This window comes from Ovis aries, chromosome 11 (assembly GCF_016772045.2).
Source record: "Ovis aries strain OAR_USU_Benz2616 breed Rambouillet chromosome 11, ARS-UI_Ramb_v3.0, whole genome shotgun sequence".
Taxonomy (NCBI): Eukaryota; Metazoa; Chordata; class Mammalia; order Artiodactyla; family Bovidae; genus Ovis; species Ovis aries.
The window spans coordinates 20,740,927-20,762,023 of NC_056064.1; the positions used below are offsets into that span (position 1 = coordinate 20,740,927).

The 21,097-nt window shown below is 43.6% G+C and overlaps 2 protein-coding genes across 3 annotated transcripts in view; one reads left to right on the forward strand and one right to left on the reverse strand.

Annotated features, from left to right (window-relative positions):
- The window catches only part of TAOK1 (TAO kinase 1), a 107,341-nt gene extending 97,117 nt beyond the window's left edge, over positions 1-10,224 (forward strand). For both annotated transcript variants that reach the window (XM_004012516.6, XM_042255455.1), the window contains one exon: positions 884-10,224. In XM_004012516.6, the coding sequence (XP_004012565.2) occupies positions 884-1,345 (462 nt within the window). In that variant the 3' untranslated portion in view covers positions 1,346-10,224. The remainder of the gene's footprint in view (positions 1-883) is intronic.
- Positions 2,578-20,637, reverse strand: ABHD15 (abhydrolase domain containing 15). Its single transcript, XM_015098550.4, has 2 exons — positions 19,670-20,637; positions 2,578-17,258 (listed from the first exon to the last, which is right to left on the reverse strand). The coding sequence occupies exons 1-2, from the start codon at positions 20,548-20,550 to the stop codon at positions 16,733-16,735; spliced, it is 1,407 nt and encodes a 468-aa protein (XP_014954036.3). The 5' UTR covers positions 20,551-20,637; the 3' UTR covers positions 2,578-16,732.
- Between the last annotated feature and the right edge of the window lie 460 nt (positions 20,638-21,097).

The window sequence follows — 21,097 nt, forward strand, 5'->3', positions numbered from 1 at the left end:
ATCTGGAATATGGTGTAAGATGGAGTTCCATTTTTATTTCCTTCCAGATAGTTGGCCATTGTGCCTGTGTTATTTGTTAAAAACTCATCTTTTCCCCACTGAATTAATTAATGCTCTTGCCTTAAAACCCTGCAAACTGAGATCTTTATTTCTATTTCACTAATAATTTGTCCCTACACCAATACCACATTTAACAGAGTGACATTTTGGTGTGTCTGATAAAGCTAGTTTCCCTTCACCCATTTTCATTTTTTATACAGTGTTTTAGGCTTTCCTGGTGGCTCAAATGATAAAGAATCTGCCGTCAGTGCAGGAGACCTGTGTTTGATCCCTGGGTTGGGAAGATCCCCTGGAGAAGGAAATGGCAACCCACTCCAGTATTCTTGCATGGAGAATTCCATGGACAAAGGAGCTTGGCAGGCTCTATAGTCCATGGGGTCGCAAAGAGTTGGACACAACTGAGTGACTGTCACTCACTCACTCAAAAGTCATCCAGTTGACAATCTAGAGACAGAGATGGCTAAGGTATTGTTATTTACAAGATTGGCCAGGAGAGTCCCAGGTGTCTTCAGGGTTTTACCTAATGATCCAGTGTTTTACCTAATGATTTAGTAGCCATTGATGATAATTGCCTTGATTTATTATTTCAATAGAGGTTATTGCCTTTGTTTTTAAGAACTTGGTTTTACACATCTTAAAAATATAAATTGTATATGATTTCTATAGTACATCTCTTTCGTTTTTAAATATGCATCCACAAAATAGCCATTGTGAACTTTTTAATGATTCACTTCAAAGCTGACTAATTATGACTTCTTTATTAGTTTATAGATTTAAAAATAATAAATCAGCTTTCTTTTTGCTTCCCCCTAACCCCCAACAGATTGAAGAAGAAATGTTGGCTTTGCAGAATGAACGCACAGAACGAATACGAAGCCTGCTGGAACGTCAAGCCAGAGAAATGGAAGCTTTTGACTCTGAAAGCATGAGGCTAGGTTTTAGTAACATGGTCCTTTCTAATCTCTCCCCTGAGGCGTTCAGCCACAGCTACCCGGGAGCTTCCGGTTGGTCTCACAATCCTACCGGGGGTCCAGGACCTCACTGGGGTCATCCCATGGGTGGCCCACCACAAGCTTGGGGCCATCCAATGCAAGGTGGACCCCAGCCGTGGGGTCACCCCTCGGGGCCAATGCAAGGGGTACCCCGAGGTAGCAGTATGGGAGTCCGCAATAGCCCTCAGGCTCTAAGGCGGACAGCTTCTGGGGGACGGACGGAGCAGGGCATGAGCAGAAGCACGAGTGTCACTTCTCAAATATCCAATGGGTCACACATGTCTTATACATAACTTAATAATTGAGAGTGGCGATTCCGCTGGAGCTGTCTGCCAAAAGAAACTGCCTACAGACATCGTCACAGCAGCCTCCTCACTTGGGTACTACAGTGTGGAAGCTGAGTGCGTATGGTATATCTTACTCATTTTTGTAAAGAGTTCTGTTTTGTGTTTACTAATTGGGATGTCATAGTATTTGGCTGCCAGGTTTTTTGTTGGTTTTTTTTTAACTTCTGAAGAAATTTTGAAAAGGGGAATTGTCATGTAGGTGTGTATACAAATACATACACACACATATATATGTATCAAGCCTGTGGTTATAAGAAATTGGGTAGATAGGGGGTATTTTTGAAAACTGCAAAAATAGAATGCAGCAGCATATCTTGAGTCATCACTTTGGGGCAATGATATATCCTCAGAATGATGTGAAAAGATCTAAAGCCTTTCTACATACCCCAGATTCTTATAAGCTACTCACAGCAGGCAACATATGCTGAAACAAGTTCTTACTGAAACACATCTGTATCCCCTTACCAACATATTTTCTTTATTAAATTGGTCTGACTTCTCAGCCTCATTTGGAGTGAAAAAGAACATGGAAATCCATGAACACTAAAGGGTTGCATTGACTTTTTCAGAGAGTAGGAAACAATTTAGTTCTTTTTCTGAATGCTGCATAGATTTGTCAGTGGTTTTTTTTTTTTTTTTTTTTTGGTGCATTCAATTGTGCCTTCTTTGTGGCATGGTGAGATGGAGGTGCTTAAGGAGATCACAAGTGGTGTGGGAATTGTATCAACGAACCCGTGAGCCTTTAAAGGGGAAGACAAGAAGGGTGAGAGAGGCCCCTGAAACTTCATATGGTGGGTATGTTCAGCAGCAAGAGTGAGGAGATGAAGCCTCTGTATCCTGACGTTTCGTTGCTTATACTGTGATATCTCATCCTAGCTAAGCTCTATAGCTTCCAAGACCCCAAACAGTACTTCTACTTTGTACAAAATCAATGATATATAGCCAATACAAATTAAATGCCAGAGGTATTTGAATGATGCCATATTTGCAAACTGCCATCTATTGGAATTTTCACCACACTACATAGACATAATTTGATTACCCCCTTTTGGCTTGTGGGATTTCCTGTTTACAAGTAGAATAGCCAATTATTTAAATGTTTAGTTGCCATAGTGAACCAGGAGTCACTGAGCCAATGACTTTGCCAGCTGCTGACTAATTCTCATCACCACTGTAGATGTTGCTGCACGTGCAGGTCCTCTTTTTTTTTTTTTTAATTGCTGTTTTTATTGCTGCAGTACTTTACAAACTTCTAGTTCCTTGAGACTTAGTGACCATTCGGCATCATGTTAACATCACACGACAGGAAACACCACTCCCAGAAGTCTCTAGCCTCAGTGCTAAAGTACTACTGAAAAGGAACTAGCTAGTTTGGCAAACTAGAAAAAAAAAAAAGTAAAGTAAGTTATAGTGGTCAGGGAATCTCTTGACAAACGCTAACTTTTTTATTTTTTCCCACAGAGGGGCACGTTTTGTTTTGTTTTGTTTTGCAATGAAGGATCAACCCAATGAAAGTTAGATGTTACTTGGTATTCCACTGCTAGTGTGGAAATTGAGTTGAAGGTGGGTAGGAAGCTGTGAGTATGACTTGAAGGAAAAAAAAAAAAAGTTATTTTCAGTGATAGATCAGAGTTTCTTACAAGTTACTGTTTTGCCCCCTCCCTTGTCTTGAAGAACCCTTGCTGCTAACTCTGGATCCTGCTTTTCATATAGTCAGAGGACTCCCAGGTAGAATTTTCTAAGGCCCTCTCAATGATACTCTTCAGCTATCCAGGCTAATGACCAACCAGTAATCTGTTTGTTGAAATCTTGGTTTTCTCAACCAAATTTAAGTCTTCCCCAGGTATATCAGTCTAATCTCCATGAATCCTCCCTGTTAGGAATTTCTGGCATTCATTTAAAGGTAACTGGAAGAAAAATTAATATAAATCTTTTAAAAACCAAGATCACAGTAGAACTCACTCACAATTTTAGGCAGTGTTTCAGGTAGCACTCTGGTACATTTTCCTCTTGGCCAGGCTTGAAATCACCAGTTTTTAGGTGAACATGACATGTACTTGCTTGTCTGTCTAATGAAAGGGGCTTTTAATTTCCTGTCTTCTTGCATTCATGTTGTATACAGTATTTCAAGCAAACTGAGGTATCTACCTATTTGGAGGAAAATGATAGGAGAGAGCTTTAGAATTAATCAAATGTATAAAAATATAATGAATTTGATACCTTTTATAAAAATTCTTACTAGATCTGGCCTCTCTGTTCTACTGGAGGGGTGGAATAGAAGTGCAGATCAATTTTACATATAAAACTCTTAAAAAATATTACCAATAATACATGTTAAAGTCCACTTGTGGACTTGAATTAGTCAAACTGAGTTATTGAATTCATGCAGACCATATGTACTTGTAAAATTGTGATTGAATACTGACTCCAGATGTCTATCCAATAGGTCTTTGTATCTGATTTGTGTGGCAACCAGTTTTACATGTAGGTCATGACTATACCTGGATTATTCCATTAAGTTAATTTTAATTAAAGTATATATAGTTTGCAAAAATGGTTCAAATTAATTGTGTGTGTTTGTAAGATCTAACTTCTGAAGAATATCATACATAGTAGGAATCATCAGAGTAAAGCTTGTAGCAAGAAAATTTGAAAGGTTTTGAGAGATCCTAAAGAAAGAAGCAGGCACTTTCTGAATCAGTGTACAGATGTCAGAATTTGATCAAAGTACTACTACCTCCTCCCCAGTGTTGGTGTTCACTATATATAAACATGTTTGAGAAAATAAAAAGTATGGGAAATTTGTCCACGCATATCAGAAAGTCATATATGCTATGTCTGGCATCCAGAGCTTGGCAGTATAAGTTTCTTACGTTCACTCTCTCCCCCCTTTTTAAGTTAGCATTTGAAAAATGCAAAACCTCATACCTTGATATATTGTTCCTAATGGGGTTCCCTTCCTTTTGCACTTATTTTACCCCTTATTAAAGTCAGCTCTAACCCCAAATTAAAGTATCTGAAAGTATTTTCATTATATAGATAACATTAGCTGGGAAATATGTTTATATTTTATTCAGAGCTGCCATTCTTTTCTAAGTCATTTCTGTGCCTAGAGATGAACAGTCCTGGAATTGAAGCCACACCCACGGATATGAGATGCTTGGTACTCTAGGCCAAGGGTTTATTGGTAAATTGAACTTTTTAGCATAGTCATTATGATTTTCAGCTGCCTAGACATCAAATAAACACCATTTAGCACACTAAAGAAACTGTCCTTGACTCTCTCCCACTCCCACCTATTTTTCCTCTCCCCCTTTTCAAAAATCAAAAACACTTTGAGTATCTTTTTCAAACCATAAGGCCGACTTTAGTAACTTTCTACTTCTTTATGTCTGGCATTTTAAACTTTTATAGAATACATTGTGTTGGACACTGGAATAATACTGTTTATTTTCACCTGTGAAAAATGACTCTGTTGTACTTGAAACACCTCCTTTGCATTTCTCCATTTGTGCCATTCACTAGTGGAAATAAATTGTATTATACCATAATCTACTGGCTTTTAAAAACTGTGTTAAATATGCACATTTTTGGTATAGCTATTATCATTTGTATGTATATATTGTATATACATATGAGTGTCTATATGTGTGTATAGATAGATGGATATAACTCATACTGTACATTTCCATCAGGGCACTTAAGGTTCTGTTATTTTGTTTCGTTATTTCAGTCCTCAGTTAAGGCAAGAATGCATGTGTTTCTTAACAGTTGAATACTCTGGGTTGATATTTATGAGAAGGTGGTCATTAGATGCAGTCTTTTCTTTTTTGATCCTTTCTTAGCACTTGAGTGGGTGGAAAGAAAGTTAAGTAAATTGTGGAACCATAAGTTGCAGTGCAGTAAAGTAGTGCTGGGGAAGGAACCAGTTAGTGTTCCTGTGAGTTTGTGTCGTGATGCAGTGAAAGATAGTGGTGCAGAGAGAAATGAACCATAGAAACTAAAAACCACTGGTGGTGATTCCTCTGCAGAAATAGAGAACCAGTAAATCACGTAATCTTCATGTGCACTCCATACATATTTCTTAGTAGTGGTGCCATTGATCCTTTTACCCTTTTTGTTCCATTAATAATGATGATAATAATTAATAAACTTTGCTAAGGACCAAAACATCCAAGAAAGAAATTACTGCTAAAGCATCTAAGGTTCTCCTAAACAATAAAATCAACAGGAAATGGCCACTGGGAGAGAAGGATTTGGTATTGGTGAGGGGCTTTCTCCTTTCAGCTGCCTCTTCTTGCTTGCTAATAGTGAGTTCTTCATGTACTGTCCACCCGTTCAGAGGCAAATCTTTTTAAGTGCAGATTTGGCCCCACACTGCAACCCTTTCCTAGGAAGTTTATATGGCCCTGCATTTTGTTCCATGCTCACAATGTGAAGTGTCTAGTGTGTATTCAAGTCAGAAAATAATATATTTAAGGCGTTTAAGTGTGAATCTCCTATAATGATGAAAGAGGAGGCTCTTATGTCTTTAAAAAAAAAAAAAAAAACTGTCTTCTCTAAGGAACAGATCTAAAACTTGGGCTGTCATCTTGGAGTTGCTTACCAAAATACAGATCATTATTGTTAAAGAGAAACTGATTCTCTGTTTTCCCTCATCTGTCATGATAGTGCCCCCAACCAGGTTGTAGCATTACCTTTGAAAAGGCCCTCACTTACTCTTAGTTGTTAAGAACTGGAAATTTTCCATCCTCAGATTCCTTAAAGGATGAAGAGTATGCTGTACACTTAGCAGACTTGCCTCTTGTATGCAAGGACTACTGATTGAAGTCTATTTTGCTGTGTGTCTGGTTATGTTGTCTGCACTTTTATTAAATCACTACAATAAGTCTACATTGGAAATGACTTAATTTGTAAAGAAGTTTTATTAAACACTGTCTAGAAAAAGAAAGTGAAGCTGAGAACTCTTCCTTTGTTGTGTGTTTATATTTTCTACTGAATTCTGGTAACCCCTTTTAAAGTCAGTTGACTAATTTTTTCCTCACTTATATTCACATTTCCAAAATTTCACTTATGCAAGGGAAGAGAATCCATTTGGCCTAATAGTAGTCCTCAAATCATAAATGCATAAGTTAGTATGCACCTTATCTGCCTGTTGTGGGTTTCTTAAACTTGCACTTCCCTCTCACCCACCCCAAAATAGATATCCTTTAAAGAAAATAAAGGCAGAGAATAAAAACTGGGGAGCCATTTACTATGTCACCATCACTGATAACTGTTACCCAACAATCAGAACTTTTTGAAGTTTCGGAGGATGTGTGCATGTGTGTGTGTGTGTATCCGTTTGATTGTGTTGGGTTTGTTTTATTTTTAAATATTCAAGAGATTCTTTTTTAAATAGAGAAAAAGGTTAATCCTCTCTGAAACAGGATGCCCATTGGATATATTAATCTAGACATCTGTAGGTAGTTTGCCATGAAAAAGTGGAGAGAAGATGAGACTTGTGAATGAATGAAAAGGGTATCTTGATACCCCAGAATTCCCCCCAAAGTACGGGTAATTCAACCTGCACAGTTTCCTTTTCACTCATAGTTTTTAGCAATTGTGAGTGAAGAAATCGTGTAATTATCTGTAAATATGTAGCTAACAAATTGACCTAGTTTCTGTATTTTTTTTTTGTTTTTGTATTAAAGTTTATAAGTCTGTGCCAGCTAGAGAGGAGTTGCTGTCATTGCCAGTTGTGGTCCTAGCATCTAACCCTGAAACCATCCTAGGTGACATTTTTAGAATTAATGCTTCAGTGTTGCTAAACAGGGGGAAGTTAAGTTTAATCATTGGTCAGGTTTAAATTTGTTTGAAGCAGAGTCATGTTACTTAATATACTGATTACATGTCCTCAGTCATGAATGAGGCAGGGAGCCTCCCTCCCCCAGTGGCCATGTTTACAGAAGTGTGTTTTGTCTGTAAAGTGCAAGAGTTTTAATGTTTGTGTAAATTACACAGGTGATAACATTATGGCTTGGAACTGTTTATTGGGCTCTCTTGCTGAATTTTCAAATGAACTATGCTTATACTGGCACATTGATCCCATTTCTGGAGCAATTTTCCTATTTCCAGAACTACATATGTTCCTTTGTCATTATCCCTTAATATGCCTTGTAGCCTAAGGTATTGAAAGCTGGTAAACATAGATGAGGGAAATGCATTTTTTAAAATCCGTGAACCTTCACTTGTATGCTTTCATTACTCATGTTATGTTTCTATGGCAACTCTGAGGTCAGTGGAGTTTAGAAATGAGATACCAATATTAATGAAAAGTGTGTACTCTTTGCTTTTGCATGGCTTGGCTTAGCATCAAAGGTATATTAAAGCCACTTGAAAGCATGAAGACCAGTTGTATGGGAACAGGTTTCTCTTGGTGGCACATTTTGCTTTTTCTGAGCCCTCAAATACATTGCCTCAGCGTGAACATTATTGTTTCTATAATTACACATGGTCCTGGAATGAATTATGTGACTTAAAAGGATAGAACTGCTTGATGTTTGCAGATTCTAACTGGCCATGTGACTGTTTGGCACATATCAAACAAACCTGGGGGGAAATATTGGAAGCCTTCTAACCCCTGTTTAGTCATAGACAAGTAAGTGTATTTAGCTTATCAGGATACTGACTGCCCCTGTTGTGTTGCCAGAAAGCTCTTTTTTGGTGTCCATTCCAAATGTGCTTTCTTGCATTTCATAATATCAAAGAAACCACCACCTCTTCTCTCAAAAGCATTTTATATGTCATACCTTTTATCCTATATTAAATGGGAATTGTGCCTGTTTAGAGTGCCCCTCCAATTAATTACATACATGTGTCTAAAATAATCCAAGCCGGAGGCACAGGTGGGAAAAACATTTTTTTTCTTTTAAGTCCACTCGAGGCCAGTAATTTATCTGACAAGGTATTTTACCACATTATCTTGACATGTGATGTATGAGCCTATTAGAAATTGCAGGTGGTTTCATAGGGCAAAATCCAAGTGGAGGGGGATATTCGGGGTTTCTATTAAGAGATAATTTTGTTATTGTTTTACCTCTCCGTTTATGATCCTCCCCTGCTAGGTTAGAATGGGTTAATTCTCCAAATTTGTTTTTTATCTTTTAGGGAAATTTTTACAAAAGCAATGGTCTGATGTAAATAACATTTTGAAGTATAGTGCACATAACTTCCCCAGACTATTCCAACCTGATAATTTGTAAATGCTTTAGAGTTTTTTAAATTAACACTTGTGTTGCTAAATCCTATTTATGTAAGTCTGCTAAAGATTTTAACCCATTTAAAACTTAAACTTTTAAATAATGGATGGGTTGCTCTGAACAATTTAGCTTTCAGAAACCCCTTGTTTTAGTATATGAAAAGGATAGCCTAATGCGCATTAATGAGGTTGGAGAGACTATGAGAAATATGTATAGTGTATATTTTAAAACAGCTTTGCTTGTATTGTGAAGATTTAAAAACAAACTTGAGATTTTTAACGTAACTATTAACACAGTTTTAACATAAGTTATCCCACTGGGTTTAAGAGCATCTTGAATGTATAATCCTTTTTGTAACCCAGGTTGGTTTCTGCTTTTACCAGTCATCCAAACATATTATTTATGATTTTAGTTTTGTATACTCATTTACTTTTGTTCTCCTCAACCAGCATGATTTTTTTGCACATGTATTGTAGAAATTTTTTAAAAGAAAAATCAATACATCATTTTCTCTGAATTTTCTTCACTTCTCTCTTCCTTTCTACTAACCCGTTACCTTAAAGGCCATATCGCTCCATTTGCATTATTTGTGCAAATGCCAGGGTTGGTTTTTATTTTTATTTTTGCTATTTACTGAAAAAAAGAAAAATGCTTCAGTCAATTGCTTTTTTATTTAAAAAAATTTTTTAAAAAGAAAAAAAGCTGTAACCTTATCATTTCTGAGTAGACCATTGAAAGATGAATGCACACCTGTAATAGAACAGGACCAGCTTTGGTGGCTAAATGGAATATTTTAAGCAAAAGTTTCTTTTCTAAAAATGGTGTATATAATCCACAGTCTCTTTCAGTTATTCCCACAAGTCAGGGGTCCAGATAAAATGAGGGTTATCAGCTAACTGATATGTTATCATTGAGATGCATCTATGAATTTGTACATTTCTAGTTCCTTTGGTGAAGGGGGAAAAAAAAAGATTTTGCAAAACCTAGATTTTGGCTTGGTTTATTGCCTCCTTTTTTGGCAGCCTTCATCTTCTCTTCTCATCTCCCAAAGTCCTTGAGCCTGTCGGGTTTTCATGGTGGACAAAGGACCGTGGTCTTTTAAAGCTGGGACGTGATTTTTTTTTTGGTGAGAGATTATCACGTTGAAAGTGATGTTCTGCCACTTTCCCGATGACTAATTTAAAGTCTACACAGTCCTCTTAATTTTTGGACCAAACAGACGCCCACAGTGGAGGCTTCCCAAGGGTTCCAGTGGAGAAGAAGCCTCTCCCCCTCTGTCAGCACCAGCTGGTAAAAGTGACTGTACAGATGTGCATTTTCCTTTTGGTAGAAATGGTTTGCAGCACTAACTGGTAAGGCTTATTGTACAGTATATTGTCAGTATTCTTCTGGTTCAACATACCTTATAGTTCATATATAACCTGTATTAATTGTATAGATTGTGCATTTAAAGCTGTTACCAAGTTGTCAGAACATAAGAGCGAAAACAAGGTCATATGTAATATTTTGTTTGTAAGTATCCTTTGTATCATAGCAAAGGAAATGTTTAAAAAAAATCAACTGTAATAAAGTAATTTTAGTACATGGAGTGTCTGCTCAGTTTTTTTAAGTAATTGCATTTCCATAAAATACATTTCAGTTCAGTGACTGTTTATTGGATAATCACTGGAGTGAGATGCGGCTAAGAATGAGCTCCCTGATGTCGGCTCTAGTCTGATTGCCTCAAATTCTGTGTGCCCAGGCAGTGAAGTAGCCTATTGTGTTGCGGCTGTGAGATACGATTCTAGTTTAGGTTCTGACGGTTTGATGCATGTTCTTAAGTTTTACACAAACGTATGTTGTGGTCTATATTATTACAGCTCCTCCCGTACACATGGACGCCCCGCTGTCTGTAGTTCTTGGACATTGTGCAAAGAAAGCTTCTGAAGGTGATTTCATCTGGGTTTATCTTCCCAGATTTTAAAATCACCACATTTTAGCCCTGAATGAGGTAGATGATCTAATCTGGTCCTGTTAAAATGACATTTTTTGGTTAGAAGGCTTGATTTGGAGGGATGGAGTTTAATGGACTGGGGCTTCTATGTTTTTTTAATTAGAAAGTAGTTTTAAGTGTCATTTTAAAAAGCATTGTTGAGATTACCTACTTTATTGAATAAAAGACTATCAGAAAAGTGGCACTTTTCAACATAGCTTTTAAACTAGATTGTTGACATTGAGCTATTTTGAGGTTAATTAGCATTTACATAGGGTTTAATTTGCCTGGGTCAAACAGCTAAGATTAGATTCCAGGTGTTCTATCTCTAGCATTTCCAGCATCCCACCTTGAATTTGGTTGAGCTATAAAAAGGGATTTAAAAAACAAGATTTCTTTTTATATCTCTACAATTGGGCTGTTCAAACTGCAGTGAAAGAGTATCATAAAACATGTGCTTCTAACCATGTCAGCAACTCAAAAACACATGTTGTTATTGACCAAACACATCAAAGATGCTCTAAGTTAATGCATAGGGTTTAAAGCCTATCCTGACTATAAAAGAAATTTGAACAGAAATAAAAAATCAGCACAGTGGTCTGTTAGCTCCACAGCCCCAGGGTTATAAGCTAGCACTGTCATCTACATCTGACTGATGAAAAACTGCTAAACCAGGGTTTTCCTGTATGTGTCCCAGGCAATTAGTGACTATATTTTCATATACTTGTTCTTATGGGTAAGAGAGAGACAAGGCCGCTGGGGGCGGGGGGAGGGGGGTTGCTAAGGCTATGCAAACTGCAATAAACTTTAGGGACACCATTCATAGATACATGTTGACTCCGTCACAGAGTTGTGCAGCAGCTCTGAAAAATTCTCCTTTTGTTAACACCTTTTACATTATGGAGTTTAAGATAAGCATTAGTTACTGTCATCTCAGCCAGTGATTGACTAGGAAAAGGCAAAGTATGGCATGAAGAGCAGTGGTTGGGGTTCTGGTCTTTAGCCCTGTCACTACTAACTGAGATCTTGAAAGGCACATCCTTTCTGACATCACTTATAAGAAGAAAGCAGATGGTTTTTTGGCTGGAACAAATGAACCAATGATAACATGGTTATCAGTGCGTGCGTGCGTGCGTGCGTGTGTGCGTGTGTGTGTGTACTCGAATGTGCTTGGGAAGGGGCTGGAAAGAGTTTGCTATCAACTGGGCAACCCAGCACCCAGTCTGTGAGCCTCAAATATGCTGCTCTTCCAGGTCCTTCCCTACTTTGCAATAGAAATAATAATTAGAACTTCTTGGCCTTATAAGAATCGGAAAAAAAGATTCTGATCTGAAAGCAGATGTCACCTCATTACAGAGATCTTTGAACTCTATGGAATTAAATGGACTTGCAGAACGGGATCCATCTGCTCTTATTTCATTTTAGCCTAACAGACCTAAATTAAGGCTTTTTTATTGTCTCAAAGTGTTTTCATGTGGAATAACTCATAACTTGCCCAAAAGTCCTATGTGTCACTGATGAAGGAGAAACTAGAATCCACATCTTCAGAAACTATTTCAGTGCTCTGTCCAACACACAAATTAGTAATTGCTCCTGGAAAATATCTCTATGTAGGTACCATTGATGATCAGGGAATTTTGAGCCTACTGGGAAATTATTAGCCCAGAGCAGGAGGACTGGTTATTGATTAAACAGAGCTGCCAAAAAATAAATAAATAAACAGAGCTGCCAGTGGTTAGTGTTAGGGGACACAAACCTAGATCTATAGAAATGAAGCAACACCCAGCAAATAGTGTGCAGCAAGGCTCTATTAACTCAGGTAGGTAAGTGTGGCTCAGTACATAGAGGACTTGAGACAAACGGCGTGTTTGTTTCCGGAGATTTAAAAATGACATTCCATTGTTGCAGGGAGACTGCAATTTATTATTCAGAGGCAAACAAGTTGGAGAGAATTTTTTGTTTAATCACACTAGTGATAGACACTAGAATAGGATATTATCTTATTATACAGGAAGGCTGGAGGAGCTAGAGATACTTGTTTTTAAAGTGTTAATATCTTTTATTGTTTGTTTTAATGAAATTCCACTATTTCTCACCACCGGTCCCCTCCACGATGTGTGCCAAGTGGCTGTCTAGGTTGCATATTCTACCAGAGTTGTGGGACCTAGATCTGTAGAATGCCTGCTTCCTAAGGCATTCATTCCATCTCTGGGCACTCGGACACTCCCTGGGTATAACTTTTCAATCTTTAACTCTGTAAAATGTGATAAATAGTGAAAACAGTTTCTGATGCCATCCATTGTGGCTTGGCTGTAGAATCATTGGTATCACTGAATCACTGGTATCATTGGCAAGTTCTGCCAAAGTGGCCAAGTATATCCGTTTATTTAAGCATGGAGAAGCTTTAAAGTTCATTTCTAAAGGAAGAAACTTTGGCATTTCTAAGCATGACTGACTGACAAATTATCCTGTGGTCTGGGTGGAAGATGAGTACAGAAGACTCTCTGGCTCTGGTGTGGTTTTGAGGTTGTATATAAAGCTGAAATGACACTTCCTGTGTCAAGATCTCTTATAACAGCATTCAAGTCTTAGCAAGGATATCTTCACACAAAACAGAGACAATGTCTTCTCAAAAGGAGGATCTGGTGCTATGTTTTTTTCACATTGTCATCTCTGGCCAAGCCACCTTGGAAACCCATGTATAAATACATAAAATACTAAATCTTTAAGAGAATTAAGTTACAGCTTAAGCACAGTCTTTGATATCAAAGGTCAGAACTTAGTAGAACTCAAAGAAACTTTGAGAAGCAGTTGTGGGCTTCCTACATTCTGGTCCAGTGGATGGAGACAACTCAGTTTCTACCTCAGAGATAATTGTCATTGGGCTGTGTTTTTTCCCCCTTTAACATTTGAAGGTGTTTATAAATAATGAAGAGACCAAAAGGGGCGGCAAACAAATGAATGAGACCTGAGTGGATTGCCAGTCATGCCACCTGGAAAACTCCCAACTCATGGTACTTCTTTGGGTTTTGTTTGTTTCATTGTTTTCTCACCTCCCCAAGTTTGTAACTTGTCAGTTTTTCCAAGGGCCTTGCACTCTCTCAGAATGTGTCTGGGGTTCTTCCATCTGGTTTCATATAATTAGCTAACAACCAAAGTGGAGCCAGTTTGGGTGAGTCCTGTATCATTAGATGAAGGGCAGAGTCACCCAAACCTGCTTGAACAGGAAGTACACTTTCTTGCCAAAAATGGGCTGAAAAGCAATGATGTCACCAAACAGTGATGAGAAGACGGAAGAGAAGTTTTTTGAGAACGGCTATGAGTACATCTGGCACAAGGGGCATGGAGGAGAACTGAGGTTTAGGGCTGTGGATCCAAGGCAATCAGTGGAGCTGGACTGGGCTGTTCTGAAAGCTTGGCTCTGGAGAGGGAAAGGCTAGTAGTAGTGTCAGAAAAGAGGGAACTAACCAAAAAAACACCTCAGATGTGAGGTTCATACTTTTATCACTTTAAGGATATATGTATCTTCCTCTATACCCACCCCACAAGCTTGCTTTCCTGTTAAAGATGAACCATGCTTTCTCCAAAAGCTCTTAAAGGACTAATGTCTCAAGGTATCTGGCCTAGAGAAACAATCCAGACTTTAGCCCGTAGGGGCCATTTAATCCTGGGGGTGCAGGTGGGGGGGCTGTTTAAAAAACCACTGAAGTGTTTGGTTTACAGTGAGTTGTGAACTATCATAGGGTCCTGCATATGGGAGTGCAAGGCCTAATAAACTGAAATCTCCACTGCCAGATGCTGGGGGAGAGGGCTGGCCAGACATCAGTAGTTCTCCACCAAGCCTTACACCAAGGCGGTTAGCCAGAAGAAGAATGGCTTCTTTGGGGTTCACTTCCTTATTATTTGGACTTCCCTGGTGGCTCAGATAGTAAAGCGTCTGTCTACAATGCGGGAGACCTAGGTTCGATCCCTGGGTCGGGAAGATCCCCTGGAGAAGGAAATGGCAATCCACTCCAGTACTGTTGCCTGGAAAATCCCATGGACAGAGGAGCCTGGTAGGCTACAGTCCATAGGGTCGCAAAGAGTCAGACACGACTGAGCGACTTCACTTCACTTAACTTCCTTATTATTTCTCCTGCTCAGAAATAGTGAGAGAATGTTAGCTGAGGAATGTGGAGGAAGAGGAAGAAGCAGTGGGGAAGGAGAGGGGGGATCTTTTCCTGACAGGATAATGTGCCTTAGACAATTGACTGTTGTCTGCCTTCCAGTTCAGATTCTTATAGAGTTTCTTCTTATTTGATCTAGAAGAACAAGAATGGGCGAAGATTATCCAAACCTAAAATCATGGCCCTAGGAATTCCTCATACCAAGCCTTGCTGCTGCTGCTAAGTCGCTTCAGTCGTGTCTGACTCTGTGCGACCCCATAGACAGCAGCCAACCAGGCTCCCCCGTCCCTGGGATTCTCCAGGCAAGAACACTGGAGTGGGTTGCCATTTCCTTCTCCAATGCATGAAAGTGAAAAGTGAAAGTGAAGTCACTCAGTCGTGTCCGACTCTTCGAGATCCCATGGACTGCAGCCTACCAGGCTCCTCCATCCATGGGATTTTCCAGGCAAGAGTACTGGAGTGGGGTGCCATTGCCTTCTCCGATCCCAAGCCTTAGGACATGGTAAACATCTCTCCTCCTTAAAACTGCTTTCCTGTTTGTGAAGCCAGGATGGAGCCTCTTGTAGAAACATGTGCTTTCTTGATGACCAATTAGACTTCTGGGCAAAGCTTTCCTTTTTGCGGGGGAGGGGACGGACTGGATGTCCTACTGTATTGCTTAATGGCTTAATCCAAACCAAGTTGTGTGGATCACTCCATACAATACCTTATTTTACTCTAATCTTCAGCATTAGTCCTCAAAACACCGAGCTTATCAGTCAGTACGTGGCCAGATCCAGGGGGAAGCTTTTTCTTCATCTACATGGATAGATAGTCTTTTGAATAATTGAGCAAAAAAGGCGTGATAATGTGAAATATTCATAAATCACTGAGTCAGCTCCAGTCAATCTCTTGGAACTTCTGTTTTCTCTGGTACCAGATGTCTCTCTAGGCTCTGAAGAGGGAAAGGCTAGCAACAGTGTCAGAAAAGAGGGCAACTAACCAAAAAAACCCACCTAAGATATGAGGTTTATACTTTTACCACTTAGAGAAAGCTCACATCTCTAGAGAAAAACACCTCTCGCTAGAGCTCTCTGGAGTAATCCCCCAAAATGGTACTGGAAGGAGCACCTAGAATGTTTGAAAGCCTGGCTCCTTGAGCCATGGTCAAGCACACCCTGTGAGGATCTCCTATTCTTAATCACCCCTGGAATCTCCCCAGTGAGTCTTGAGGTCCTAGGCTGAAGCCCCAGATCAGCCCCCTACTCCCAATCAAGACTTGCAGAACTCATCCAAACGCTGGACCTTAGTGTTCCAGAAGCAGGTGTTCACTTTCTCCGCCTTGTTGGCCTCCCCAACCCAGTCTCAGCACAGCACTAACCGCCTCCGGGCCTTTTTCACTGACACAGCCACAGGGCTCTGTGAGCCGCTTCCACAACTGTCACCACGTGAAGTCAGCGGAGAGCCACAGCCGCAGAAAAAAAGAAACGAGGGAAGTGGGACCAAGACACAAACATCCTGTCTGTCCCCACTACCTCAAGTGGCTCCAGCTTGAGAACCTGTAGGGCAGACCTACCCAATGGCTCACAAAAGCTCATCTTCTCTGTGTCATTGCTAGTGAGCGAGTATTTTCTCTAAAGTCCAGGGACTTAAATGGTGCTATTCTTTGGCTTATGAAGTCAATGACAGGGGACAGTGATGGGCAATGCCCCACTGCTGAACCAGGATGAGTTGGCATGTGCAGAGCAGGGTCTGGGCAGGAGTTCTCCTCAGGGGCCAGTGAACGCCAGCTTCCGGGGGTGTGCGGGGGGGGCGGGGTTCCATCTCTTTCTACAGACCAGTTTAAGAGAGGGGCTGGACCAGGGGCAAAGGGCTGCAGCGGCCTGGCCACGTTCCGTCCTCATTGCCTGGTAAGGACTCAGCCATGCGCAGTTCTCTTCTTCCTTGAGGGGCTAGGGGCTTCTCAGGTCAGGTCTCACCGCGTATAGGATCTCTTCCAGCTAAAGATCTCCTCCAGACTGGAAGAGGGGGAGACCTCCCGCTTCGGCAGGGTTGCCCAACGACGCCGGCCTGCTAGGAAGGAAGCTCGGCGCCTGCTGAGCCCTTTCATCCTCTCTTCCGTCCGGAAGAAGTCAGTCAAGGCCCGGAAGTACTCCAAGGTGACCTCATGGCTCCAGGCGGGCAAGGGCTCCTGGCGCAGGAAGCCGCAGTGGCCCCCGTGGCGGCTGAGCAGAAGGAAGAAGTAGGGGTTGCTGTGAAAGAGTTCAGTTGGCAGAACGTGGTTTGGGGGCCCGCACACGGGGTCGTCGGCACTACAGACGCACAGCACAGGTACTGCTGCCTCATCCACATCCCGGAGGGGGTCGTTGTGGTCCCAGTAGGTGTCCCAGCTGATGGGGAAGCTCTTGGTGTGGCAGAAGAGGGTCTCCTCAAACTCCCGCAGGGAGCGGCTCCTGAACAGTTTGCGGGTATCCACCGTGTCCTCCAGGGCCGTGGCGTACCTGGCAGCAAGAAGTTGGAGGAGGAACGAAGGAAAGAGAAAATAAATTAACAGCACCTGTTACAGAATGGCTGCCCACAGGCCAGTGTCTGACCGCGGAGGCTTTCTTTGGCCATATAGTGTGTTTAAAAACTTCCACATTGTTGCCATCATTTGAAACCAGGAGATTTGGGAATTCCCTGGCAGTCGGGTGCTTAAAACTGCCGTGGGCCTGGTTTGATTCTTAGTCAGGGAACTAAGGTACCGTAAGCCACATGGCGTGGCCAAAAATAATAAAGTCAGGATAATTCACATAAAATGCAGCTAGCTGGCTTCTCAAAGGAGAAGGTCAAATGAGGAGGTCTGATGACATGTGCTGGCATAGCAACAATCAGGGTATTTCTGCCCTCCTTCCTGTATAACAGTTTCTGCGAGGATGGTCATTCATGGCATCACCTCCCCAGCCCTGGGGCAGCATTTGACTTTACAGCTGTGACCTCTGTCCTCCTGACCTCAACTTCTGACCCCTGTAGGGAACTTGCTACAAACTGTCACCTCCTGTACCCCTCTTAGAACCCACTGGCTCAGACTATCCAAACCAGCATGTGACACCCCCATCATTAACATTTTACTTCAAGTTGTATTAGTTTGCTTGCTTTTTAAAAAATATTTCTTTATTTTTAGCTGTGCTGGGTCTTTGTTGCTGCACGGCCTTTTTTCTAGTTGGGGCAAGCCTGTTGCAGCGCACGAGGTTCTCATTGCGGGGGCTGCTCTTGTTGTGGAGCTTGGGCTCTCACTGCGTGGGCTCAGTGGTTGCGGCTCCCGGGCTCTAAAGCATAGGCTCAGTAGTTGTGGTGTAACCGGCTTAGCTGTTTCACGGCATGTGGGATCTTCCGGGACCAGAGATCAAATCCATGTCTCTTGCATTGGCAGGCAGATTCTTTACCACTGAGCCACCAGGGAAGCCCAGTTTGGTTGTTTTTTAAAACATAATATGCTGTCCAGATGATGACAAATGAGTGTGACCTTGATCAGTGGGGCAGGTATTTCTAGAGAGGGCTGAGTGGCGGAGGAAGTAACTGGGAGTGTAATAATTAATTTATGAGGTGAGTTCCCAAATGGGAGCCTGAGAGCAACTGCTCTGGGAAAGAGGGATATATTTGCTGTTTCCACGTCCCTGGGGAGAGCCTGGCACCCTGACCAGGAGGCCAGGATGGGCAGTTCAGTACTTAGTTTGGGTTAATTCAGCCTTAGCCAGCTGAATTTGGATAGGTGCCTCCTGCAAACAGTCAAAGAGGCTTGCCCCAAGTGGGCAATCCCCAAATTCCATGGGCAGGGCAGTTCCTAAAGGCCCAGTTTTTCTCTTCACTTCCCTCACTGTATCCTCCAGCTGGTACCTGGGGTCAGCAGCACTGATGGTGGTCATTTGTGGAAGGAAACTGAAAATTAGGCCATGTGAGAGCACTTTGCCCCTGGACTGTTCCAGTGGCTTTGGGTTGCCATGGTAGCATGTGGGCTGTTGTTGAGCTCAGGGTTTGGGAGGCAAAATGGAGCAAGGAAAGAAAGAGAAATCACAATTGCCACCATGTATTGGTGCCAGGCCCCTTACTTTGGTTATCTTACTTCATGCCACCTTGTGAAGTGGTTATTAGTAACTCTAACTGAAGAGGAAAGTGAGGCTCATAGGGATTAGCTAGACATGATGGCAACACTGTGGTGGGGCAGAAAGACCTGGGATGTGGGGTCAGACCCATTTGGGTTCAAATCCTGAATTTCCAGCAACTTAGCTAACCCCTTCATCTCCTAGGAAAGCAACAGTGTAAGCCGAGGCCTGGTTATTTGCTGTGGGACTGTCACCCAGGCCTTTTCAGTGGAAGAGTCTCCCTGTCACCCTGGTGGTAGATTCTTTTCTTTTTGGAGATTTAAAGAAATATGTTTAAATATTCTTAAAATTTTTGCATTAAATATTGAGTACATACCTAGGAATATGCAAAACACTTGTCAGGTCTCAGGAATTTCAATAAATCAAATAACCACAAAATTTCTGATCCCTGTCACCTCCATGCTCAGAGACTATAAGGAAACATTCTGGACAGTCAGTCACAATTGCTTCCAGAGCCCTCTTTGCTGATTTGACTAGGCAATGCGCAGCATCAGGCTCTCAGGTTGCTAGGACGAAGTGCAGCTGAGGTGAGGCCAGGGGGCCCCCTGGGTTGGAGTTCCTGCTTCAGCTAATGATGCTGACTCAGTCGGTCCGTGGCTTTTAAATTTGCTTCTCTGATTCTGCCTAGACTAGAGGGTTTGGACGCTTCAGAAACTGTGTGTGAACTCTGCCCAAATTGCTCTACACCTGTTTGATTCAGTACCAGGCAGAGCTGTTTCCCAGCCAGCCCCAAACCCCTACCCACCGCGTCTGCGGCCCCCATTACCCACCTGCTGAGGGCGACCTTCTGGTGAAGCAGAAAGCCCCGCTCGTAGGGCCAGGGCAGGCCGGCCTCGAACCACTCGCGGCAGCGTAGCACGGGCGAGATGCAGGCGGCTCCGGTCACGTAGCTGGAGGAGCCACATTCGCCCAGGTAGGACAGCAGCAGCGCCGAGCCCGAGCCCTCGCTCACCGCGAAGAGCGGGGCCGCGGGGTGTCGGAAGCGGATGTAAGTGATGGCCTCTTTGAGGTCGGACGGGTCCCCAAAGGGCTGCAGCCGGGGGCTGACCAGTGGGCAGCCGTGGTGGCCGCGCCGGTGGAAGATCACCGGGTAGTAGCCGCGCTCCAGGGCCAGCAGGCAGAGGCCGAGCACGTTGCGGGTGAGGCGCCCCCAGGCATTGGGGATCACCAGCAGTACCGCCGGGAGGCCCCCGGCGTTGGTGGCCCGGCGGCCCCGGGCGACAGGTCCCACCACCCAGTCCAGGGCCACCAGCCCATCATCTGCCAACTGCAGGTACTCCCGGGCCAGCTCGGACCCCGGCCCCACCGGCAGCACGAAGTGGCAGAGGGTCTGTAGGTGGGGCCCGGACAGCCAGGGGCGCGGGCCCGGCTCCAGCGCGGCCGAGCGTCGCAGAGCGCGCAGCAGGCACTGGGCCAGCGCCGACGGCTTACAGATGAGCCTGCAGCCTCCGGGCAGCGGCTCCCGCCCGTCGCTGAACTGACTCGCGGGGCCTCCGCCGTCCACCTCCTCCCCGTGATCTTCTCTCCGCGCCCCTGGCAGGGTCCTCGCTCCGACGGCGCGCCTGCCGGGCCGCCGCAGCCGCAGGGCGAGCAGGCAGAGCAGGGCGAACACAGCCAGAAGCAGGGCTAGGGCGGCGCCCCACGGTGGCATGGCGAGGCCGGAGAGCCCCCGGCGGGCGGTCGCGGCGGGGACGCCCCTCGGCTCGCTCCCCGCTCTGCCCGCGGCTCCGCCCGGTCGCGGCGGCCGCCCAGGGCCCTCCCGTGGAGCAGGGAGAGGGTGCACTCGGGATTGGCCGTGGCCCCGCAGAGGCAGCCAGTTCGCGCCCGGCTCCCCTCACCCGCCCCCCGACTCCCGCCCCCCGGCCCTTTGTACAGCGATTGCGACAGGCAGGAGCAGAGGGTGAAAGGAGCGGAGGCCACGGAGAGGCAGCGAGGACGCGCCGGCGAGGCGGAAGGGACTGGGGAAGGCGAGCCGAGGAGCGGAGTGTGGGCGGCGGAGTGGGGGGAGACGGGGGTGAGCCTCAGGATCCTCTGCCTCCACCCCTCCGCCCCGCGTGGTGTGTGGCTCCCGGGGAGCCCCTGCGTCACTGCGCCCTCAGGGGCCGCTGCCGAGAAGCAGCAAAAGGGAGAAGCGAATGAACCGCAGCTCCTGGCGCGGACCCCGGGCTCCCGCGGGGCGGCGCGGCGCGGCGCGGCTG

Coding starts and splice junctions, on each gene's coding strand:
- ABHD15 (XM_015098550.4), bottom strand. CDS start 20,550: ATGCCACCGTGGGGCGCCGCCCTAGCCCTGCTTCTGGCTGTGTTCGCC. Junction 17,259..19,669: donor CAGAAGGTCGCCCTCAGCAG/GTGGGTAATGGG, acceptor TCTTGCTGCCAG/GTACGCCACGGCCCTGGAGG.